Source organism: Tauraco erythrolophus, chromosome 26 (assembly GCF_009769465.1).
Source record: "Tauraco erythrolophus isolate bTauEry1 chromosome 26, bTauEry1.pri, whole genome shotgun sequence".
Taxonomy (NCBI): Eukaryota; Metazoa; Chordata; class Aves; order Musophagiformes; family Musophagidae; genus Tauraco; species Tauraco erythrolophus.
Genome location: NC_141490.1, coordinates 4,689,682 through 4,715,099, shown reverse-complemented (window position 1 = coordinate 4,715,099; position 25,418 = coordinate 4,689,682). Strand labels below are relative to the sequence as shown.

Below are 25,418 nucleotides of genomic sequence, written 5' to 3'. Positions count from 1 at the left end.
GATACAGTGCTGTGTGTCAGTAAGATAGAAGGTCCAACTGATACCACAACACACCAAGAAAATACAATTTCAGCCACCTGTAACAAAGACTTTCTAGTAGTTGTTATTGAATACCCATAACGGGACAGGACACAGTAATGTTAAGGCACTAGAAGTTGCTCGCTTTTCTATTTAGCTCTAGTTACCTACTTCAGGTTGAAAGACTTCTGAGATTCATCAAGCTACAAAGTACTCTAAGGTCATGAAGAAGAAGGTGCCATGAATTTACAAACTATGTTAAGAAATAGCCCAAATTAGTACATCGACAGTTTCACAGATTGGCAAGGCAGCACAACCAGTAACTCATTTTCTATTCCTGAGCTATTATGCCCTGTTGACTAATAAACATACAGCTGTCTTTAATCAATGTTGTGTCCTTGTCATACTGTGTGTCATCCCATTTCTTCTGCTTCTTCCCACAGCATTCTGCAAAAGGCAGAATAATTCTATTTGTCATAAGACAAGTAACATATTGTACATCAGAATTAATAAAAGGCGATGTTCTTTCTTTATATATCCTTACTTCTGTCATCAGAACACCTCCATTTAACTTAAATATTCATGCTGCTAACAATATATCAAGAACAGCATGCAACACTCTTGTATATGAAGACTTGAGTTCAGGGAGAGAGCACAGTTAACAAGAGCAGCGAGTGAAAATACTTGACACAAAAGAAACCTGCACTCTTCTCACCACCTACTTGCTTGTCCATGCTCTACAGCCTCTCTGTCCCAGGAACTAGCAGAGCAACACAAGCCCCTCACCATGTGGTAGTTTCCATCTCTAGCAGTAACATACACTTATACTGACTGTTTCAAGAAGGGAATTCAAATAGTTTAAAAAAAACCCACCCAATAAATTTAGTTTCTTGCCTTGAACAACAGACAGCACGTACATTTAAACCATATGTAAACTATGATACCTAAAGGTCTGTGGCCACACAGTGAACGAGAGCACTGAGAGTATAAACTCATACTCTTATCTTAGTCCTCCAGTCAGTAGGCAATTTTCTTCTGTAAAGGAAAAGCTGCATATTCTAATGGGATTAAAAGTTAAAAAAAAAAAAAATCTGGATTTTGTCCCTGAATGCTAACATAGTAAAGGTAAAAAACCACCCGAGGCATCAGACAAAGGGCTGCTAGGGAAAAGCCATCAGAGCCCACAACGAAGGGACAAACGCACTTACTTCAGCTCCTGGCTTTCTGAAGTCAAGAGGGTCAGGAGATCCCACGCTAGAGCCTGCTTTCCATCTTCACTCCTGAATTTATTATAATATTTTATATGTTGCAATAAGAGCTGATCAAGGCAGTCCAAGGCCTTTTCTTGGACAGAACTTTCGGTGTCCATCACAACGGGCACCACTCCGTTTAACCAGGCCTTCTGCACTAGAACATTATCATGCTGAGACTGAGAGAAGCAAACATATTAGAAACATTTTTAAATCATTAGAGGATCCTTTACGCATAGGTAAGATCAGCAAAGGCCTAGTAACCTCTAGATTCAGCTACTAACTTGGAAAATAAATTTTACTGAATGCCAGCATATCGCTCAACTAGCACTGCAACGTGGCACCATATGGGACAAGGGAACTTGTATCTCCCTGATGTTCGATCATACCCACTATCAAGCTACCTGGTGCTTCTGCTGAAGTACTGTAATATTTTGCTTTGAAACCCTATAAATAATTGTAACAGGACTGCAATAAAGCTGTACAGCAGATGATTTAATGCTAAAAAAAAAGGAGCTTTGCTTAATATAAACCCTATGCTTCCAGCCTAAGTTACTAACCCTTTGTGAACAAATAGAAAAGGAAAAATATTGCAGTGCTATCATCTACACATTACGTCTTAGTAAGTGATTCAGATTTTTTTTTTTTTCCAACTTGAGAAGGCCAGCAACATAAACATTTTCTCCATGACACATAAATCAACAGCCAGGAAGAGAAACGTTTCCACCAGTTGGAAGCATCCTATATACATCATAACTACGTATAAGAATGACTCATGACTTTCAAGCCAAAAGGTAACAAAAAAAAATTAAAATGCAGTCATAAAATGAAATTCACTGAACGAACAACTGACATGCAGCAGATTTGTCTGTTTCCTCCTTTCTTTAACCCACAGTTTGCTTGCCTGAGGTCTGCATAAGAACTGTGAGGTTTTTTCCTTACCACGAGGAGCTCTGTTATGGACTGCAAGGCCTGCTTCCGCACAGAAACAGCGGGGTCCCGGCAACGGTCCTGAAGAGTGGACAAGTCCTCCGCCGTACAAGGGATCACTTTGTGCTTCAGGATGTTCATAAAAACCTGGAAGTCAAATACCAGCATAAGTTTGTCGGGAATACAGGTCATGCGCATCGGGTAGCAAATCAAAACCACAATCTACCCCCTACCAACTTTAATTAGAGATTCATTTATCTCACCGAGAGTGAAACATCACATTAACAATTTATGAGTACTGGGCACAACCAGAGATGTAGGATGAAACAGAAAGCGTTTTTTTAGTCATTTCCATTTTATAACAGCATTTGCATAGAGTGAATGTCACAATTTCCCCTTGAAAATAACGTGACTCTTGTATAAACCGTGTCTTTTACCTGGTGATAAAGCAAGCGAGGGTTTTTAATTTTTATTTATTTTAATCAAAAAGCATTAAAACAAAACAACTGTAAAGCCTTAACTTGAGAAGCTCAAATCAGTGTGTTAACAGAGAGGGGAAGAGTTTGGGTGAAGAGGACTAACAGAGGAAGGCAGTCACCACCACACACATTTTTTAAAACAATGACATTTTCATTGAAGCGTATTTCTTTAAAAGCTAATGCCTTCATTAAGAAAAAATTGAGCAGCAAGCAAAGCAACACATACCTCAAAAAGGGGCTGGATATAACCCAATCTCTTTGTTAACAAGGTCAAAACAAACTAAGCAGCTAATATGCTTCAGTTTATAAGGAAGTCGCTTAATTGAAATGCCTATTGACATTTGAAAAGAGCCTCTCTTTCCAAATGACGGAATAAAAGAATGCCAGCAAGAGTACTAGAAAAATCTTCCATCATCACGCTCGCATTATTTACTTATCAGGAATTAGCAAGCAAGACCTTTTTAAGGCCTGCAGGCACCCTGCAGGAATAGCAAGAAGCTACAGGTGGGCAAAATTACATACAGTTTGCTACAGTACTATGGCCTAATTATTTTAATGGCATCCTGGGTAATCACTGAGAACAGGGAAGCATGCAAAAACCACCATACCTGGAGAGCAGATTTCCTCACGTTGGTCTTCTCATCTCTGGCTCTCAGTCTCAGCATGGCCATGACTTCTTTTCCTATCCAAAACCACGATAAAAAGAAATTACCCACACCACCAGCTAGCAGCACTGACGCGCGGAACGCTGTGCAGCAGCAAAGAGGAATACAGCTCTGAACTCAACTGAGCAATGATTTGTTGCCTGAGATTTTCAGAGGGCAAGAGAGGAGGACTGAACAAAGAACAACAAAAAAACATCCAGAACAATCCAGAATGAGGTATAAGCCAGAGGAAAAAAAAAACACTCCAAACATTTTTCAAAGTTATTTCATTTGCAAATATATCTTAGGGCATATCACAAAAGAAAGTGATATACCAAATCATATCATACATGCAGCAAAATGAAAAAAAAAAAAAAATCTGTATTTTCTGACCTATTTATTTGTCTACGTAAAAGATGTTAGGCTACCTTCCCAGTCTGAAAGCTCGTCAGATGAAGCTTGCACAGTTCTAACAAAACTCTGTAGCACAGGTAACCCTGCCATCCGTGGGAAAAGCATGTTGAGGGCAGTCCACAGACAAACAGATCCAACACAGACCCAAGATGGGTTAACAGACTTGTACACAGAGAGCTTAGAATGCCTACAACCTTTTGGGAGTTTTCCCTCAGAGCTCCACACAGTATAAAGCATTAATATATGAACTGCTGTGTTTTACAGAGGAGAAATTACTCCATTTATTAACTGACTGAATTCCGTGAGGCTGCAGAATGGCAGCTGCAAAGAAGAACCCACGAGTCTACAAGGAAACCAGAACACATCTACCCTCCCTGAATGTCATGTCAGCCCTCAAATTTTACTTTTCATAGCCACAGTCATACTTATTGCTGCACATTTTCAGGAAAAATACATAATCGAGATGATAGTTTATTAAACAGCCAAACAACTGAGCACGCAGAGCCACAATCAACTATTTCTCACCTTCTGAATCATTCAGATGGACTATTGACAAGCTGGCAGTACTGATTTTAAGCATTTTACCATTGCTTGTAAGGTTTCTGTTTATTGCTGTTTGTCAGATTTCTTACAGCACTAAGTGAAATTTCCCAAATATATGCCAAATTTGGAGATCTGTTACTTAGAGAGATTCATGTGGAGATCCACTCTGTTGCCACTAAGAAATAGGATTAGTCGCATGGAACTAATGAAAAATAGTTTGAAAATAATTTTTTACCAAAGGAAGCAAAGGGACTTTGATTTGCATTTTCTTAAAGGGCAGCTAACTGCAATCACCTCTTCCTCCTGAGAACAGCTTGGCAGAAAAAGTACAGAACCTTTTTGTGGCAAGATTTTGCCATTAAAATAGTCCAGCTCCAGTGAAGGTGATTGAATCTGCTAAAATAATCACACTTTGCCAATGACACTGATTTTATTCACACTGGCATAGAAAAGATTAAAAAAAATCCCAAACCACTAAACCAACAAAAAACCTGAGTTCTAAATGGCTGAGAACTATCACAGGAACATAATATTTGTACGCTGCTGGGCAGTGGTAATTCTGCAGTGCGTACCTCACCCTGCGGATTATCCCTACCCTCCTCCTCTTTGCCCTTGTGCCTTCAGCACCTTCCGACTATCCTCAGCTAAGATTTATTTCGCTTCTAAAATATGAGCTGTTTGGTCTTCATAGAAGTGCAAAATTAGCACAGGCATAAGCTGAACACAAGCGTGTGCCAGACAGCTTTGCTAATGCACCTTGACTGACTCGGCGAGCCCTGTATTTCAGCTATCCTCTTGAGCTCCAGACAGCCCTTTTCCATCCAATCCTTTTCTTAATTTGTTTTGCCAAGTGCCAAGTGTATGCTCAGCTGGGTATCAGACACAAAACCAGGCATCCTCTGCCACAAGGAGTCTGCAACTAAACAGGGAATACACAATACCTTAAGTGGCCTGGAGGACGTTTCTGAGAGAGCAGATTAGCGAAATTTATCAGCGAAATGTTTTAAAAGAAAGCTTTCAACGGAGAAGATTGTGGCCTGGCTCACGGAGATAGGGATGGAGAGATCCCATGTGAAGAGCAGCATGAGACGTGTAACAAAGACACAAAGGCAGGATGCGAACCAAGCAGCGAATTGAATTGTCAGCAGTTCAAGAGAGGTGAACAGCAAGAACTGAGAGCAAAGACACTGGCAGGGGCCTAAAGGTTAGGGAGAAAAGCTTTTACACGGAAGAGGAAAAGAAAGGAAGAGATTCAAAGAAGGAATATCGTGGCCACAAAAGCCAACTTACATGCTGATTTCACGCTATCAACAAATTAGAACTAGCTGCTTGCCATTCTGCATCAGTCCATTTAACCTCACGCTTTGCTTTCAACTCCAGCCAATACCTGATGCTGCAGAGAAGCAAATTCTTCCCTACATAACAGTGCTAGTCAAAGGTGCTGTGTTTTATGCAGCAAAAATATTTTAGTTCTTTGTGCACCAGAGCAAGAGATTTAATTACCCTTAAATTTATGGATTTACAAGTATTATATCCCACATCAATTACCATCCTTTTAGGAAAGAATAAATTACCTGCTTTTCAGCAAGTGCTGCCACCGCATTAGTACAAACAAACATCAGTACTTCAAGATTAAATGTATTTTTTAGACTTGAGTGGAAATAGTATTTCTTCATGGCTGGCACTTCCACCCCCTTCATCACCCGTAAGTGTTTTTTAACAGCTCCACAGAAAGCTCTCTCCACTTTCTTTGAAAAACGGACAACGAATACACTTCAGAAAGTCTAATTTCAATTAAGGTTTTGAAAAGTTATCTGACAAGGCTAGTATAATTTTGACATACCATCAAGCATAGTGGTATTGCTGTGGTCTGTCAACTCAATGCTTTTGAAAGTCGGTAAGGTCTTCAGCGAATGATTGGACACAGCTGAAAGAAAAGTTAAACTTTTAAGAATAAAAAAGGCATATGTTCACCCAGCAAGATGGTTCACTGTTAAACAGAGAGCCTCATGCATGCCCTAGGTTTTAGAGACACTTATTTTTAAAAAATGGCATGCCAAGAAGAGCCTGAGACTTACTATAAGAGAATGACTCTATACCTTCTGCACTGACTATCAGACTCGCAGTGTTTGTGTTTGCTTCCAAGACTGTATGGTCAGAGGCTGCCAAAAAGAAATAAAAAAAGAAATTGAATGAAGTATTTTAATTCCGCATATTCTGTCATCCCAAATTTTTTTCAGACAAGTAATCTAACCGTAGGATGCTACGTGCGTACTTCTGAATTGCGCCATCTGGCCTTTACCACACCTGAGGGAGTTCAGAACGCCAATCACGAACACAACAACTTAGCAGGAGCAAAAGACAACTCAACATTTAATCAACTGTCAGGTTAGAATGAACTTTTTTTTTTTTTTTTAATGAGCAGTTTCAGTTGTCTGTAAATATCCTTCCAAGGTATCTCATGGAGGAATCTATTTAGAACCAATAAACGAGAATAAATCCCTTCCAAATAAAAGGCTTCATGAGTAACAAGACTCATGTACTACTTCTCATTATGACACCATACACAAAGACACTATATGCAGATTTTTAAGTCCCTGACAACTAGTTCGCCTATCTCTCAGCAATTATTCCCCAGAAAGCTCAAGAAATAATTTTCACTAATTTATCCATAGTACTTACAGCTTTGTAATAAGTCCTGTATGCTCTCCGAGGTAGCAGCAGCTTTCGTTTCGAGACAGTGTGCAAAGCTGCTTAACGCTTTGCTACGGACCACGGGTGCTTTGTCTGAACACCGGCCAAACACCATGACCTGTACCAAAAACTTATGCTTTAGAAACTTCTGATGATCCGGGGGCAAGGAGCTGTCCAAGTTCCTCTCGGGCACATCCAACAAAGCTAACGCTACATCAAGAGCAAACACTCTGTAGGCAATCTGTTTGGAAGAGAAATCACACGAGGTGCTCTGTTAGTGTCAGCAAAGACAGAGGCACTGCCTACTCTGTTTACCCGTTTTTAGGTACCAGCAATAGCAACAATGCCATTCAGTGCTGATATCGAACCCCTCGTCTTCAAAATACTGCTGTATCTGAACCCTGGCACACCAAGGAGATGTACTTACTTTAGCGTTGCGGGAGTATTTATAAAGCCAAGCGATGAAGTCAGCAAACTCTATACAAGGAAGTTTATCCAGCAAATTCACCAAGGCCTGTGCAGCATACATGCGATAATCAGCCTTATCTGGGACCTGAAACACAAGGGCAATCGCGTGGGATGACATTTCGATGCACTGCTCCAGAAGCCAGAACGGCATTTCAGGGCTGAGGATAAGTATTTCTTAATTTAATGAGGCGACAGGGTCACATTCAGCAAGGACTGGGAGAGCAATCACAGCTTCCTTGCTCACTGCTTCTGCCCTCACTCACGATCCCACAGCAAATTCCCCAAGGAAAAGGTGAAGCTTAGATTAAATCCAGAGGCAGTATTTCTACACGGCAGCCTTCGGATAGTTAGCTAGGCAAAGAGCTCTCATAATCCTCATTTTCCTCTACCAAAACAGTAGTAAAAGCAACTTCAAATTTTGGAAAAGTCAAAAGTGGAGTATAATCAATTGTGAATGAGGGGGGAAGTGTTCACCCGCAGTATTCTCCTAGAGAGTGACACTATTTTTAAGGTGTCTGAAAACTCTGATAAAGATCAATACAAAAAGTGATCAGGCTGTCAAGAAATTTGCAAATGATTAAAATATTTTAATTCCTCACAAAATATTGTGAAAATAGATTTTCTAACTATTATAGATACTGCAGTGTACCCATACATGAGTTCTTCAGCTTAAGATGCCACAAAGCTTAGCGTACCTTGGTACAGATATGCTGCAGTAATATTCGAAGAACAGGAAAAACAACTTCTTTCAGCTCATCTACTACGGAACTGCAGAGAAGAAAAAAAAAGAAGCAAATTTTAAGGAGGCTGGTTTTATAACAGAGTATAAATCAAGTCAAGGACATTCCTTTTGGAATGCATTTCAAAAGTCCAGAAAAGCGTGTGTTCTGGAATCACGAGCGCTAGTGCAACCGGATATGGTCAGAGCAAACCCACTGACTGTCTGCATTAACCTGGCTCTGCAGGCAGAAAACATTTCTTCCAACACCTTTCTACAAGTAGAAGAACAATATGAAAAGCTTCTTCATTCTCAATCTACTTACTATAGGCTGTCTGGGGATCTCTGCACAAACCACACTTTCCAACAACACGGATCCCCACACTCCAGGAATAATGAGCATAGGCAAAACATATCTTTAAGCAGGAGAAGGCAAAGAACTAAGGAGAGATGAGCTCCACACTAACCTTTTATCTTCTTTACAATATTTTGTAGTAAACTAGAAAACCTGAAAAACTGACGCACAGCAAAACACAGAAGGCAGGTCCCTTCCACTTACTGCCACTTTTCGTTCAAACAGAACCTTCCCTCCTCTCCACCAGCAAGTTCAGTAAATTCCCATTATAGACGTTTTAATTAAACCTCATTTGCACAAACAGCTTCAAAGTCAGTGCCAGTTTGTCTCATCCCTTTATCAACTAAGCAGTGAAGCAAAGGCACGCCAGAAGATCAGGCGGACCTATGCAGGAAGGGTAGTGCCAAGAGCTCTGTACTTCACCTGATGAATTTTATAGCCTGATTCCTGGCGCTGATCACAGCTGACGTGATTGGAAGGACTGCACGTCTGGAACCCGCACCACTTTCCAGCATAAGAATGACATTGAGGATTCGCTGGAAGACACAACGAAGAATCTGGAAAGAGAAGGTTGTTTTCAGGTTTGTTTCAGTAGCAACTGAAGCCCATGGATAAGGATTCTGACCAGGTTCATGAAATAATTCTGAACCAAACAAACCTGGATCCAAATAACAGCGCCTGTCAAGATATGACTCCTAGCAGAATAATTCAAAGAGGACCCATTAATACACACAACATCCTTCCAAGCTGTGATGTTCTCATACAAGTCCAGAAAGCCCTAGGAAGGGCTTCCTGACAACATTGAGAGATTCCCTTCAAAGCAGTGAACTTCAATTCACCAGAAATGTCTGGGATTCGAGGAAATTCATTGGTTTTTGCATAGAAGTCATCTTAAACCAAATGCATGTTTTTACCACCATGTGCACTTGAACATTTGGAGCCTCCTCCCCGCCGCACTTCTAGGATCACAGCATGCCTCGTTGTCCTGATATTCACTGAGCAGTCAAACAGGAGAGCCAGGGAAGATGAGGTGAGTCCCAGAAGGGGAACTGCTACATCTCCCTGATACCACAAATGTCAACAATTCTGGAAAGCCTGTGCTGCACTGAGAAACCAAGGACGTTGAAACACAGAGGTCTAGGGCTGCCAAAGCTGGGCAGACAGTCTGTGTCAGGTTAGCGTGTACTTAGCTCCAGGCTTTCCTGACTAGACAGCTGCTAATACCCTGGCTTGTGAGCTCAGAAATAGTTCAGATGGGTTCACAGGGACTCACAAGCACAGCAGCACGGTTGTGACCAAAGTTCAAAAGCCCCATCCATAAAAGCAGCACGCACACACAAGTGGGAGATGACGCAGCACGCTCGACAATTCAGCAAAATAAAAATGTAAAGCTGCAGACACATTTCTGGTAGAACTGGATGTTCCATGATGACAGACTATTCTCTGAATAAGAATCAATCCTGCTTACCCTCGCCTGCACATAACACTGCCCATCATGCTTCGCTGCTGCAACCCAATGCCACAGCACCCTACCAAGCAGTGCTGGAGCTCCACCTAGCAGGAAACAAGAAAATTCCAGGCAAACACAGTAACCTGGAATTCTCTTTTTGTAAGATAGAGAGATCTAATGCCACTGTAGCTATCCTCTGGTTTTGATTCATTTGCCACAAGAGTCACTAGAGCACAGAATTCAATGCACACAAAACACATCATCGTGCAAGTCAAAGGAAACAAGGACTGGGGTGGAAAAAAGTATTTTTTCATTAATGTTTATAAATATGTAAAGGGTGACTGTCATGAGGATGGAGCCAGGCTCTTCTCAGTGGCATCCAATGATAGGACAAGGGGAAATGGATATAAGCTGGAACACAGGAGGTTCTGCTTAAACATGAGGAAGAACTTCTTCCCAGTAAGGGTAACAGAACACTGGAACAGGCTGCCCAGAGAGGCTGTGGAGTCTCCTTCTCTGGAGATGTTCAAAACCCACCTGGACGCATTCTCCTGTGATCTGATCTAGGTGGTCCTGCTCTGGCAGGGGGATTGGACTAGATGATCCTTTGAGGTCCCTTCCAATCCCTGACATTCTGTGATAAAAGCATCTTGCCTCTGACCCAACACACACACGCACAAAAAGTAAACTTAATTTGAAAAGTAAAAAAGTGCAAGCAAAAATGATACGTGGAGAATGAAAGAAACAACTACTCCTTTTCAATATTGCAGTGAGGATTTTAAAGATTTTGTCCAACTCTTACCTTATCTTCTGCACCATGTAGAGGGGAACACAATAATCGCAGTCCACGATAGGCCAGCTCGGGAACATACTTGGCTTCGTTAACATTCCTGAAGCAAAAGAAGGCAAAGAGATGCCTTCATCTCTCATAAGAGAAATATTTACTACAACTATCACAACTAAAGATGCTCATGGACTGAAAAATATTCAATATTTACTAAATGTTGTTTACTGTTAGCTAGGTGGAACACAGTCTAATTATCTTTAGTGAAAGAAATCACCGCTTTCATTTTTGTATGAACAGGATGATACCACCACAAGCATTGAGCACTTTGCTTGTTCAAAGCACCATATAAAAATTGAGAATTGTTTGCTCACATTGCTGCTGAAAACTCAAACTCATGTACTGCTGGCTCGAAGTTTGTCATTCCAACAAAGATCTGCAAGGAAAGAACGCCACGCTTAGATAATTCACACAAGGGGAAGAGGTGCAGGTCTGCTTGGAGGTCAGACAATAAAGAACGCGAGTCTAACTTTTGAACTACAGTGCCTCCCTTGAAGCAGAAGATAAGCAGATCCCAAAGCCCAGAGGTTCAGCACCAGGTGTCTTACCCCCAGGCACCATGAGGGTTAAGCACCTCAGAATAAAACACGAATTGCCTGGCTGGCACTGGCCAGCAAGTGCTAAGCATAACTGACATGGAGCAGGCACCCTGCTCCAAGATTTACACCAAGGACAGTCTAATCAGGGGACCAGTTTATGAAAGGCAGAGCTGTCACCATTCCCATGGCTATGGAGTGCTCTGCATCCTCAAAAGGTTTGTGTCAGGGGACATAAGGTTCCTCGAGTTGATTTATAAAATATATATACCTGCAGGCAGTTCTGCACACATTGAGGTTTATCTTTGAGGGAGAACTTTGGTAGAAGTCTTAGGAAGTTTTTCAACAGAAGGAAGATCGAGTTGCGAACTTGAAGAAGATCATCCGTTGAAAAGTAAACATTTTCACAATCCTCTTCCTCCTCCTCCTCCTCCTCCTCTTCCAGTATCTCTTCCATCTATATTGGTAGAAAAGATGAAGAGCACCATCCTGTCCCACAATTCTAAATCTTTGCTTTCAGATTAATTAATGCACTTAACAGTGGTAAAAAACCCAAACAACAAACAGAAAGAGGAAAGCTGGGTACAAAAAAAAGAAAGCTCCAACACAGCCTATTCTCGTTTTGAAGGAGAAAGTCCATCAGAACTGAAGTTACCTGAATTCTAATCTGACACTTGCAGAATCATCCCAAGTAACTCCCATTGTGCCTATGACCTTCTTCCCTTGCTTGCCATGACCCTGCAGCACCAACGTTCTCTCAGAATTTCTGATGCGTAATCCTCAGTTCCGTTTAAAAAAAACCCCAACATATAAATGTTAGAACGAGCAGCTGAGTACAGCTAAGCAAAGCATTTATCCCTTAACTTCCCATCAGTAAGTTGGCAAGGAAACTCAAATGCCATTTGCAAGCTAGTCACATTCTAATGTGAAGGTTTTTTGAAGAAGCTGATATAAATTAGTTTCTCCCTCTGCTACTGAGCTTTCTAACAATATGTCCCAGACAAAAAAGCTGCATTTTTTTCTATTAGTCAGCAGCCATGAAACTGCAGCTAATGTTGAATCATCAGACCTCTGAAATTCCTAATAATAGAGGATCAAGAGCAGAGTGGAACTGTTGAATGAACGGTTAAGAATTTTAAAAGGGGTGAAAAAGAGCAAAGTATCACACTGACCTAGAAGTGAAACAGCCTGCCAACAATTTGCTTATTAATAGAGATCTATATCTGAAGAGATTACCCAAACACCTTACATTGCCACTCCTGCACGGTTTTCCTTTCTTTTTGTTCCTTCTTGCACTGGTCTGAGAGCTTTGAGCATGCATCTTCTTTCTTTTCCTCATGAGATCTGGTTCTTGAGGCCAACATTTTGTCAGAGCGTGAAGACATGTATCAAACACCACTTGATGGAACAGCTGGTTAGCTATGCTGCCTGCCCAGAAAAGACAACATCAGTCACCTTACAGATAAAGTACGGAGAGAGCATCAAATCGTCTGGCCACCTCTCCATTTGCTCTGGCAGCCAAATAGATGGCCAGGACAAAGGCATTGTCCTGGGAGCCTTCAAGAGAAGAAAAAAGAATTGCTTGAACAAAGTCAAACTGTATCCATATGACATGTCATCAGCCACGACGTTCTCCAGTAGGTTCACCAGCTGATTGACTCCTCCTAGCTGGTAACGTGCTGCACAACAAAGATCAGCAAAACTTTAGAGAATGTATTAGCCTTGAATACCAAAGGATACCGCTGTGAATCAACCTGCTAGAAAAGATATCTTTATTTTCACAAACAAACCAGTCCAAAAGCACTGCACAGCGAAATCCTCTCCAGTTACAGAGCAGGAAGAGGAATAAGCTTCTGCCTTCACTCTGTATTTTTGTCAAACCAGAGGGACGCGTGTGATTTCTGCTCCCTGTACCGCTCCAACTCCTCCGTTGACCTTGTCACAGAACTACTAAGACGACGCATGGCAGTGCAGACCCCGCCTGAGACCATCAAGCCACTTTATGGCAGGAGACCAAGCTGCTATCAGGCCATAACAGCTGTTCAGCACTCAGCACCGTGGCTGAGTGCGATCCCCAAGGATTTCAGGGAGTTCAAAATCCATCGCTTGTTCCACCCAGAATTCTCACACATGACAGCAAGCTGATTTTGTCTGAACGATGCTTTATCCAACAATTAAGAGGCACATTCCTTCACTCACCTGGGATTTCCAGCAGTAAGAAGTACAACCCAGCCGCGTGCAGCGCGTAAACCCTCTGCTGTGCGTCCGCTCTTTTATGCTGGCCCGCTTGGACAAAGTGATGCAACACGGCCACAAGAGCATTATGGGAGAAGTTGTTTTCGGCAAACAAGGTCCAGATATTCTGAGGCAAAATACACGAGTGGGAGTGAGAAATCCTGTAATAACACAGCTCTCTGCCAGTAGCTACTATTCACATTTTAACAGTTGCCACTGCAACCGACCACCTATACATGTTATATATTTCTCAAATACGTTTCAATGATTATGTTATAACATATAACACTATATATAATTGATTTTATATTAGATTAAATTGTAAATATACGTTTCACACTTGGGAATAGCTTCCCTCCGCAGCATTCTAGCACATACACGTTAATAGTTTAGCGCAGACTTAGCATGTTTTGTAAATATCAAGGCAGGACAGGCTGGAATGACAGGAAAGCGCAGGACCTGGACCTTGGATAGGCAGAAAGCCAGCCCGTGCAACGGGACTTACCGCTCTGTTCTCCCGGTCCTCCGCAGCAAAGGGCGACAGAGACTGGTAAAGCCATGTGAAAGCATCGAGCCCATCTTCCGTGATGGCCTCTGCTATCCCGGGATCCAGAGGCTCGGTCTCGGTGAAGTCCAGATCCCAGACCGCGCTCGCCCAGACTGCGGGGAAGAGAGCTCATAAGCATCGGACGCGAAGTTCCTCCCACGCCCGCGTTTCGCTCCAAATCGTGCTCGGAAACAAACCGGGAACAAACCGAGCGGGGCAGGAACACCCGCAGGGCAGACGCTGCCGGTTTCCGCTGCGGCTGTCGTTAACCGGGCCCGTGCGCCGCGCCCGGGGGGAAGCGGAGCCGCCCCCGCCCCCCCGCCCGCCACGGTCCCCCGCGCAGCCACCGAGCGACCCCCGCCACGCACCCGCGCCGGCGTCACGCACGCGCCACCGCGCCAGCGCGCGCAGCAGCTCGGCCTCCTCCGCCGCCGCCGCCGCCATCCCGCCGCCGCCGGTCCCTTCGAACCGGCCAACCGCGCGCGCTCCCGCGGGCCGCAGCCAATCCCCGCGCCGCGCCCGCCCGCCTCCCGGAAGCGGGGGCGCCGACGGGAAAGGCGGGGCGGGCACGGGGCGGGCACGGGCCGGGCGGCGCCTGCGCGGCGCGGCCCCGGCTCCGGCCCCGGCCGCGGGCGGGCGGTGCATGCGCGGTGCGCGCGGGCCGGCCCCGGGACGGCGGCAGCGCTCGCGCGGCGAGGCGGGGACAGCGCTCGCGCGTGGCGGGGGGGGCTGCGGGACCGCGCGCCCGCCCGCCCCGGGCTCGATCCAGCGGCAGCCGGGCGAGCGCCGGGCCGCAGGGACCCGCCGCCGCCGCCGCCCCCTCCCCGGGCCCGGCATCGCTGCCGCATTGCGGCCCCCTCCGCCCCTGCCCCGGCGCTGAGCGCCCGCCGCGGGGCCGCTGTCACCGCCGCGCCGCTCCCCGCCCTGCGCGGCCGCTCCCGATCCGGTCCCCGCCGAGCTCTGTCCGTGGTGCCCGCGGGAAGGCCGGGAGCCGCCGGCCGAGCTCTCCCGGCGGGGCCGCGGGGGCCGCGGCTGCGTCGCCTCCCGGTGCCATGAGCTTCTTCGGGTTCGGGCAGAGCGCGGAGCTGGAGCTGGTGCTGAGCGATGCCGAGAGCCGGCGGCGGGTGGAGCACAAGACGGAGGAAGGCAAGAAGGAGAAATACTTCCTCTTCTACGACGGGGAGACCGTCTCGGGGCGGGTGGTCCTCACCCTCAAGCACCCCAATAAGCGGCTGGAGCACCAGGGCATCAAAGTGGAGTTCATCGGGCAGATCGGTGAGAGGGGCGGCTCGTCCCCGGGGGTGGCCCGCCGGTCCCCGGCATCCCCGCTCGGGTACATCCCCTCTCGGTCGCGTTGCGCGGAGGCCGGCGCGTTCTTCTCGCCACCATCCCAGCGCGGCTGGTTCGCCCGCACGCTGGAGCGCGAGTCCCGGGAACGGCGCTGCTCCCTGCGGTACGGAGATCCTCGCCGGTGCGAAGTAGGTTACGCTTTGCTGCACGGAGAATTCCCACGGCCGCCTGAAATCATTCCGAACCCCCGTGCGAGCTGGGCAACCCGCTCAGTTCTCGGGGCTCGAGCCCCGGCAGAAGGGGAGGAACTCCGGTCCTTTTCCAGGTCATTGTTCTCTCGTCCTATTTTCTGGCTTCTGCTCGGTCGCCGATTTCAGCTCTAAACCGCACGTGCTCGGAGACAGGGGTAAAATTTGGTTTCCGTCCTGCCAGACGTGGGTCTGAGCCCGGACATCCCAGCAACGCCAGCTGTCTTTTATTTGGAGCTGTAGGAGCTGTTTGCCTTGATTCAATTGTTTGTTACTTGATTCAGTTAGGGCAGGGTCCAGCGGGAAGCAACGGCTCTGCCGAGGGCGGTGAATCCGGTGGGTTTTTCCCGTACATCTCAAATCACCAACTCCACCAGCCCCTGCCCCACAACACGTTTTTACCCAGGTACATCAGCTTTCTTGAGGCCTAGGGGCTCAGCTGGGCTGATTCCATCTTTCATTCTCTTGTTCCTTGAGTGAGCAACCACGCATCCCTGCACAGTTAGTTGGGTGACTTCAGGTTTTTCAGAACTTGTGGTTATCTGTGTGCGTGACCCATTTAGATTTAGTATTTCCTCCTTTCTTAGAGGAAAGGTAGCTGCCACACCCACACTCCGATCAGAGTGGAGATGTCCGTGTTTCATGGACGTGCCCAAGACTCACAAGCCAGAATAAGTTCAGGATGTTCCCAGTGATGTGGCCGTGCTCGGCGTGTGCGATGCCTCACGTCTGTGGCCCTCCATGCTTGGGTTTAAACCTCAAAATCACTGTGCAGGCTGCGGGCTTGCAACCTTTGCATTGCAAATCATGCGGTGTAGGAAAGCGAACTAGAGGTTTTCTCACCCAGCCCCGATACTGCTGTTTAATATTTTTGCTGACCTCGCTTGTGCATAACACTGCCTTTGGGAAGAAAGAGGAGGACAGGCAGAGAGCGCCTGTAAACGATGGAGCGTAAGGAAGCCCGTTCATCAGGAGCTACCTTATGACCTCTTATTTGATTATGATCGTCAGTGGAAATTAAAGCATAAAATTCGCTTCCTGCTCCACTCTGCCTCACTTGCTCCTAATTCCCCATTTTGGAAGAGTTTGGAGCCATACATATTTAGAATAACTGCTTTGAATTCACGTTATTGCCCAAGCAGAGTGTGTTAGGAGCTGCTGTGGCTGCATGTGAGTCTTTTCTCTTTGCCCGTCGCACCACTTTATTAAAGCGCTGAAGTTTGCACTGCTGGTGGCACTTCCTTGATGCCTTCCGTCTCAAAACAGCTTGTCTTACGTTCTGACTTCTCACTGCTGCGAGGTCAGTATCTATATGAGACAATTTAACAGGCAGGGAGACTGAGACGTGAAGGAGTGATGTGTCACAGGGAAGATGGCTGTTCGAGACCAAGTACCGGAGCCCAGGCTGTGAACGCCGTGTCCTGCGTGGTCTCCGGTGAGCGCAGAACCCATTGAAGATTTCGGTTTGCCTGCCATTACCGAGTCCTGAGCATGCCACCAAAACGTCAGCAGGTTATTTTTTTTTTCCATCTGGAAACCATCAAGCTCTGAAAACCTGAAATTACAGCTTATACCTGTTTGACTTGCTAATGTCTTCCAAAGTGTGGGAAACATCAATCCTTCCTATTCCTAAGGCTGCAGAGTGCCAATCTGTGCCCTTCTGAGGTAGCAGAGAACTTAGTACACTGACATTTGCCTCCTCTTGCTTTAAATTCGATTGTTGCCTTCTGCGTGTGGGCAGATGATATATTCCACTTTTTATGTGGCACGTGGCTTCTCCCTGTCACATCAACAAGCACTTTCCTCTCAATGGACATGTATTCAAAGCAGAGAGAGTTGGTTTATTTATGTCACCTGCCTGCACAGCCTAAAGGGCTTGATGGCACTCGCTGTTCTGCATGAGGGGTGTTCTAGTGCCAGTATTTCCATTACAGAGATAAGGTGAGCAAAGGGGTGTAAGAAACAGACATTACTTAAAAGCTGAAATCTCATCGTGCATCTCAAGGATGGGAGAACTGAGTCTCGCCACAGCTCCTGAACACTACTAATGCCTCTCAGAAGCCTCCTCTGCACAGTTTAGTGCTGACAGTGAACTTGTGTGTATATGATTGTCTGATGACTCGGGTTTTTGTTTCCTCATCTAACCGTATCAGATTGGCTAAGGCTTTAGCTTTTAGGAGGACTGTGTAAGTGTCTTGTAGTCACCTGTGCAGGGTTGGGAAGGGCAGATCTCGTTGATGGTTATGTGTAATCCAGAGCTGTTAACGCAAATTGCAGAGTTTTAAGTTTCTCTTGCTTTGACTTAAGGGAGAAAACTTTGTGGAAGCGTGGAAAGGACTGCTTTCATTAAATGAGGAAATCCATAATCGTTTCCTGCGACTCCTAATCTCCACTTTTACTTGTCCCCTGGTGCGAATTGAGACCACTCAAACTCTGTTGTCAAAGGATAAGCAGGAGCAGTTGGAAGCCACCTAGCCCTTCGTTTTTGCTCTGTCACTGTTTGCTGTTCCAGTGAAGCAGTGATGTTTTTCCTCTCTTTACAGTGGCAATGCCTTTGGCCTGGAATATTGTGTAGAAAATTATTGAAAGGGATGGCGTGAGCTGCTGGCTCCTCTTAAACAGTCTGAACATAATTAGTATGATAATAGGTGATCCGTGTCACTCTAAGGCAAGCCGTGTTCCTGATTCGTTGTAGTAGATGAGGCTGTGTGGACCTTTTCCTTCCTGTTTCAAGGAGGGAAGTTCTGGCCTGCACTGGCTCCGATGGAGTGAACAAGTCCCCTGGTAGGTTCTCTGAACACTGGTGAAGGAAGTAGTGATCTGGACAAGAGAGTTGCTCGTAGCTGTGAAATCTCGTGCCTTTCCTCACTGTGTCACTGTGTGGGATTACGCATCACTGCTTAACCTGGACTGTTGTCTTCCTAGAACTCTACTATGACCGAGGAAACCACCATGAGTTCGTGTCTCTGGTGAAAGACCTGGCCCGTCCTGGTGAATTCACTCAGTCGCAGACATTCGACTTCGAGTTCACACATGTGGAAAAACCTTACGAGTCCTACACGGGGCAGAATGTGAAGTTACGGTGAGCTCACCTCCTCCCCTCGCTGACCCCAGTTCTTGGTTCTGTGCAGCGTGCAAGTACTGACACTTACTGTGGTGATATTAGAGTGCAGCATCCCTTCCCAGACATCCCTGCAAGCTTATAACATAACTCCAAATGAATTTTGGTGAGCTGAGTTGTAAAAGGCTTTACTTTTATAAGCATGCATCAGGCCTTGTGGAACTTGTTTTGCACCGTTTAAGTAATAAGAGAAATCAGCCCCTTCTGAATCAACCAAATCTTTCTAATTTATTTGGTAATTCAAAAACCAAAAGAAATTGTTTGCTTTAGTCTCCAATGGGGACGTTTTCGCTGCCTTGTAATCAGTCTTGTCGACTTTAATTGTGCTCTATATGCAAACAGATGCCTAGCTCGTGTCTTGTTCATATGTTGCAAACTGTATTTCACATCTAGGCACTGCAGCTGACTTGTCACTGGCTTTGAAGGGGGGGGTTGGAAAATTCTGAGATCCGCAGAAGAGGTGTGTCTGTGGAGACTGGTGTGATCTAATCTCTTGCAAAAGGGCAGTGGTTTTAACATGTACAAGCTGTTACTCAGATCCCCAAAATGGTGCTTAAGTAACTCGGGCTCACAAATGCATGCAAGCTTAGAGAACTCTTAGAAAGTCTGCTTTTCCATTTGAAAATGCCTATCTGTCTCTTCCAACATGGGGTATTGGCTGCTCCAGAAGCCCGGGTACCAGTAAGACTGCTTGGGTAGCCCAGTGCGATCCGTTCAGCCCCACATCCCTCCCTGCTTCGCCTCTGTGGCTACTTGTACAACTCTAACAGGAGGGGGACTCTCCTTGCAGGTATTTCCTCCGAGCCACTGTCAGCCGCAGATTGAATGATGTGGTGAAGGAGATGGACATAGTTGTGCACACCCTGAGCACCTACCCAGAGCTCAACTCCTCTATTAAGATGGAGGTGGGGATTGAGGATTGCCTGCACATTGAGTTCGAGTATAACAAGTCCAAGTAAGTGCCTCAAGAGCTGCCCGCGGCTGCGGGGAACCATCTGCTACAGGGGACAGCTTGGTTTGGAAGCCTGAGGCATGTCTTGCATGTGATCCTCAAAGGGATTCTTTGTTCATGGGCTTCAGCGAAGCTGGCAGACAGTTCAGATCCTGGTTGAGGGTCTTTGGGTTCTGCTCCTTGCTCATAGATGTGCCCTCCAGACCAAGGAGTGGGAAGCAATGGCTGCAGCTTACTGAGCTTGGAGCACAGCGTGAGGCTGTTGCAGTAACGTCACATTCCCTGTATCCTCGGGAGGATCAGTATTTCCAAGTGTCTTCAAAGTATAACATTTGCTCTGTACCAGCCAATACAGCTGAAGTGGGACCTTAATTCAGGCACAGAAGTTGGAAACAACACTACTGTTACTGCATCTTTCCCAGCTGGTGCTAGCAAATCTCCTTGCATTGTAACATTTGGCTTAGTTTTAATTGACCTAAAAAATTGGTTTTGGAGGCTTTGCTGTCACAGGGGTTTCTTGCAGATATGCAGCCTGAAATTACGTTTTTGATTTATCTGGTCATGCTAAATGTTCTTGTCGATTTCCAAAAGACTGGAGGATGAAAGATTAAGTACTGTTTACAGCAACCTAGTGGAGGTGGTTGATACACCATCTGAAATTTACAGCTGGGGCCACTGATAAGAACAAAGTATCTGACAAGCAAGTTCCTGCTCTTCAATCTGAGCCCTGGTCTGCTGCGCAGTGTTTGATTGCGGTGCTTTCTTCCTTCATGTGCCAGGTATCACTTAAAAGATGTGATTGTCGGAAAGATCTACTTCCTGCTGGTGCGAATCAAGATCAAACACATGGAGATAGACATCATCAAGAGAGAAACAACAGGGACTGGACCCAACGTGTATCATGAGAACGACACAATAGCTAAATACGAGATCATGGATGGGGCACCTGTGAGAGGTGAGAAGGCAGATGAACCCTTCAGAATTCCTCTTCTGAAGTGTTTTGGGGTGGGAATAAGAATGCTGCAGCATCTTTAGCTGCATCTGTGTGCTCAGTAGTAGCATGCATCCTGTTTCAGTGGTGGACTCATGGCAGTTTATGTAGGTGATTAAATTTGATCCCTTTCCTTCTCTGGTATGATGAGGAAGAATTTAGGCATCATGAGTTGCAATGACTGAATTCTTTTGATGAAGCAGTGGCAGAACCAGGAATAGGTGTAAATTCACTGTTGGCATGGGCTGCAACTTGGAGCAGAAAGATGGTGTTCTAGCTCTGTGCCAATCTCCTGTGCCACTTGTTTTCCAGTTCCATTGCCCAGCAGAGTCACCTGCCAGAGAAAATGTCACCTTACTCATTTTTTCCTGCAGTCCTGTCTTGACGCGGGTCACAAATGAGTCCTATACTGTTAAAGTGGAGATGGAATAACTGCCAGCAAGGGCAGGATCTGGCTATGGACCCTGCACGGTGATTTTTTGAAGGGAGCTTTCAGCTCATCTTACTCCACTTGTGGAAAGGATTACAAAGTTTGTGGCCTGGTGAGGTTTAGTTTTGCTGGTGCTCTCCTAGTTTTATCTGTGCGTTCTGTCTGTGCTGATGGTTCTGTGCACTTTGTAGGGGAGTCCATTCCCATCAGACTCTTTCTGGCTGGCTACGAGCTGACCCCAACGATGAGGGACATCAATAAGAAGTTCTCGGTGCGTTATTACCTCAATCTGGTGCTCATCGATGAGGAAGAGAGACGCTACTTTAAACAGCAGGTGAGAAACAGAGCTTTTACTTCTTCTTGGACCTGTAGACTGTCGCTTGGGATACTATGTTATAAGGACCTTCTGGGAATTTGGGATTCCGATGGGGGAGAATGACGTTCTTGACTGAATATCTGTAAGGACTAGACAAATTAGAGTGTGTGAAGAGGGTCTGAAAGGAATGGTTCGCACAGGTCAGCTGTGCGTGGTGGTAGGGATGCATGTAGAAGGTGCCCATCTGGGATTTTTCCCTCTCTGTTGCCTTGTGGTGGAGCTTCTGTCCTTCACATTATCAATTCCAACGGCAATAGGACAGAGCTGCCCTAGACGTCCAGTGGGTTGCCTCCGTGTGCTCAGATCCTGGGGAGGAGCTCCCTGCCCAGATTTGCAGGAAGGCTGCACTGCGAGGCCTCTGCTTGCCGCTGCAAGTGGCCTCGGGCACACGGCTGAGGGTGGAACGTGCCAGCACAGGCTGAGTTTTCACTGGGTGCAAGCTGCTCACCTGGCAGCTCGGTTCCGCCGTAGGGTCCGGGTGGGGACGGGAGAAGGTCTCACAAGCCCTGACGAGCCTTGCTGGCTGTGTTACTACAGGAGGTGGTGCTTTGGCGGAAAGGAGACATAGTGAGGAAGAGCATGTCCCACCAAGCAGCCATCGCCTCTCAGCGGTTTGAGGGGACATCCTCGCACACCGAGGCCAAGACCCCCAGCCAGCCTGCAGAGAACAACGGCCGGCAGTGAGAGCCCACGCAGAGGAAGGCTGCTGTGGAGCCAGTGGGGACAGCAGCGAGGAGGAAGAAAAAAAAACACTTCAGAGACTTCGTGAAAATAAATATCCGTTTTTGACTTAATTCCTTTCTTCAAAGGACTCGTAGGGTGGGAAGGGGATGGGAGGACGAGGCGAGCTGGAGCACTGGTGGTGCGGAGTTGAAGGTACCTCAGTGCTCCCCAACCAACTACATTCCTCTGGGGTCGGCTGCGTTGAGGCGTGTGTCCGGAGGCTGCGGAGCTGCCTGATCTCCTCTTTGCCCCGAGACCCCTTCAGTGTGGCAGCGGGGAGGGAGAGAGCAAGTGACGGCCAAATCTGCTGCTTCTTCCCAGCGGTGTGGAGGTCGCTTTGGGCCTGTGTAGGATGGATGTTTTTCTTGCCTTTCTGAAATCTTCATGAGGGAAAACGACACAGTGATTAGCTGGAAGGTGGAGAAGGGAGTCAGAGACTGAGGTGCAGCCTACTTGAAATTGCGTAGTCTTATCCCCTTGCTGCCTCCTCTTCCTCTTCGTGCTGGCATTGGATTCCTTGTCACAGTCATGTAACGTAGTTGAGCCAGCCCTGGGTCCACCACCTGGCCGTGTGGAGCAGGGGCAGCAGGCGTGCTGACTGCCATGGTGTGTCGAGAGGGAGCTGTGGCTGGTAGGAAGGAGCGAGGCACGCGAACGAAGTAGGAGGTGGCACAGGTTGGGCAGAGCAGTGAAGGTCCCGGTGCTGCTGAGTGGGCAAGAAGTGGGGGCAGGAAGGCTCCTGGCCAAAAGCAGTGCCTTCCTAGTCTTGTCCTGGCAGCTGCCTGAGTGCCCCTGAGATTCAGTCTCTGTGGTTGCTGCACTCATACAGGTCCCAGTTGCTGCTGCAGAGCAGAGACAGACCAGCCTTGAGAGGTCTAGAGGATAGTTTTGGCTCGTGAGAAATAAACGGGGGCTCTCTTGGGAGTGGGCTTACCTTGCACACGCTGCCCTGCTCATGTCTTGTGTCCCTGTGACAGAACAGGCTTTGTAGTAGGAACAGACAGCAGTATAGAAACACGTGAGTATTGTTTTGTTTGCTCCCTCGTGCCTGCAGGATGAGGATTAATAAGGACAGAAAGTGGACGCAATTGTTCTAAGAAGCTCATGGTCTGCGTGTGCTGGTGGATGAAGCCAAACAGCAGCTGGAAGGATGGTAGAGCGCTCTGATCCCAGAGACACATTCCTGAGGCCTGAGCTGAAATCACCAGTGAGGTCCGAGGGTATGCCGTGAACTGAGAACCTCAATGCGGGCTTTTTCTTTTCTAAAATAAGCTTCTTTCAGTCTTCAGCTAAGTAGAATCATAAGAACGTTTCCAGCAGGGAATTACTCCTCCATTAAAAATCAGATGTGGCTTTGTAGACTTGATTGACTGAGTCTAGAGAATATCCATCCTGTTTAGATGCCCTTCAGGGAAGCAGGTTGTTAGACCTCCTACCAGATGGAGAGACAAGCCTGCACTAAACGCTGGGATATGAGCTCTAGCAAGTGGGATTTGCCTGGATTTCCCTGACAGTTTGTGGCTTGCTAGGGTTTTGTCCAGCTTCCTTTTGACTCTGGAATGAATCTCCTCTGCCTCTGCCCTACAGCTGAATGTAGAACAGTTGTTTCGCAGCTGGGAAATGGAAGTATCTTCTGCTTTGTTTAGTGGAACAGTGCTGGTGGAGGGAGTGGGGCCTGGGTGGGAAGGGGAGCTTTTTATGTAATAAGACAGCTACTGTATTTCAGTGATAAATGTGTGTTTCTGCTTGCCAAAGTTAGTTATCTTTTACTCACCACGTGTAAGGTTGTGGTTTTTCGTACAGCTGGACAGGCTCGCTCTGTTGTAGAGGACACTAATGATCTCATCTCTGCTGAATGCTTGTGTCACACCATGTTTCTGCTCTGTAATAGTGAAGACGTGGCTTGCTTTTCTTTACGTGAGAAGTCTGTGCCATGGGCTGGAGCCGTGTCTTCCTGAGACTGAAGCAAAAGCTTACTTTAGACAACAACGTTGTTATGCCAGGGCAAGGGGTGGTAACCTGCTGCAGGTCTCACATGGCAAAGGAATCTGGATGTTACTTTTGACACTCACTCTACTCCCCTGTCTCTGTAGGGGGAACCACCTGTGCTGTGGCAGTACACAATCCTTTAGAGACAAGTGAAGCTCCCATGGGGAGCCTGTGGGGATAGCAGACTGTCTTTCCATGGCTAAGTTGAGCACAGCAGCACCCTAACCACCCTCTGCTTTTCCTCAACTCCCATCCCGCCTAGACTTTTTTTCCTTGCCTATTCCTCTTGATTGTAGGCCATGTGGTATTAAAGAAACCCCATGGATGAAGATGTCTCTGCATTCCAGGAGTGCTTTGTTTACTGACCGAACAGCATCAGTACTGGATGTAAGATAATTGTCTGACAAGACAATGCACTGTAAGGAGATTTCTATTAAACATCTGTTCATCACTTCCAGAGGGATGACTTGGAATAGGTGCATGAGCCTAACGTTGGGTTGGTTTGGGTTTTTTTTCCCCCCTTTGTGCCCCTCTGCCCCGTGTCCCTGACTTGTGGAACCAGAATTTAAAAATGATCCCCATTTTTACTTAATCTAAATGGACCATTCAACCTGTTACCCACTAGGTCCTCTGTTTGTCTGAGGTGGAGCAGATGTGCTGAGCATCTTTAGGGAGAAGCTGAAGCATAAGGTCACTCTGGGACAAGGTACTTCAGAAAAGCATTTCATCAGCATGGTAAGGGGCAGACACTACTCTAGCAGTTGGGTCCCCCTGAGCTGGGTGGTTCTCTTCAGTACTCGGGCCCTTCCCTCTCTCCCAGGCAGAGTCAGGCAGGGGGGAGTGTGCGAGTACTAAACCAAGCAGTGCAACCTGTAATTAAGCCTCTGCTGTGTTTACATGTTTCTTAATTTGTCGTCTTTTCAATGGCTGTATTTTAAAACTTGGGATTTTTGTCTCTCCAATTAAAAAGAGCCAGCCCTGGCTGTCAAATGCTGTGCATGAGTTTGTCTGATACGATTTATATTGCCTGGCCTGGGTTGTTTGGGTTTTTTTAATGGTATTAAGACATTTCTCTTTAGTTCCATACTGTGTACCCCTCCAAACATGCTCAAGGAGTTTGTCCTCTGTTATCTTTATAAATTCTTGGTCTTTCTTTAAGCTGTGTCACTGCTT

General features: G+C 46.4%; 2 protein-coding genes across 2 annotated transcripts in view; one reads left to right on the top strand and one right to left on the bottom strand.

Annotated features, from left to right (window-relative positions):
• The window catches only part of NCAPD3 (non-SMC condensin II complex subunit D3), a 28,938-nt gene extending 14,369 nt beyond the window's left edge, over window positions 1-14,569 (bottom strand). The window contains exons 1-16 of the mRNA XM_086626791.1: window positions 14,494-14,569; window positions 14,084-14,238; window positions 13,543-13,705; window positions 12,593-12,771; window positions 11,615-11,800; window positions 11,122-11,183; window positions 10,766-10,853; window positions 8,937-9,070; window positions 8,136-8,208; window positions 7,400-7,525; window positions 6,961-7,213; window positions 6,357-6,440; window positions 6,122-6,205; window positions 3,286-3,359; window positions 2,211-2,345; window positions 1,227-1,447 (exon numbers count right to left, since the gene is read on the bottom strand). Of these exons, the coding sequence (XP_086482917.1) occupies window positions 1,227-1,447; window positions 2,211-2,345; window positions 3,286-3,359; window positions 6,122-6,205; window positions 6,357-6,440; window positions 6,961-7,213; window positions 7,400-7,525; window positions 8,136-8,208; window positions 8,937-9,070; window positions 10,766-10,853; window positions 11,122-11,183; window positions 11,615-11,800; window positions 12,593-12,771; window positions 13,543-13,705; window positions 14,084-14,238; window positions 14,494-14,569 (2,093 nt within the window). The remainder of the gene's footprint in view (window positions 1-1,226; window positions 1,448-2,210; window positions 2,346-3,285; window positions 3,360-6,121; window positions 6,206-6,356; window positions 6,441-6,960; window positions 7,214-7,399; window positions 7,526-8,135; window positions 8,209-8,936; window positions 9,071-10,765; window positions 10,854-11,121; window positions 11,184-11,614; window positions 11,801-12,592; window positions 12,772-13,542; window positions 13,706-14,083; window positions 14,239-14,493) is intronic.
• Window positions 14,570-15,177: 608 nt separating this feature from the next.
• VPS26B (VPS26 retromer complex component B) lies at window positions 15,178-22,327 on the top strand. Its single transcript, XM_086626825.1, has 6 exons — window positions 15,178-15,400; window positions 18,589-18,745; window positions 19,575-19,739; window positions 20,516-20,691; window positions 21,349-21,491; window positions 22,071-22,327. Exons 1-6 carry the CDS (start codon window positions 15,178-15,180, stop codon window positions 22,215-22,217), a joined length of 1,011 nt encoding a protein of 336 aa, XP_086482951.1. The 3' UTR covers window positions 22,218-22,327.
• Window positions 22,328-25,418: the final 3,091 nt, after the last annotated feature.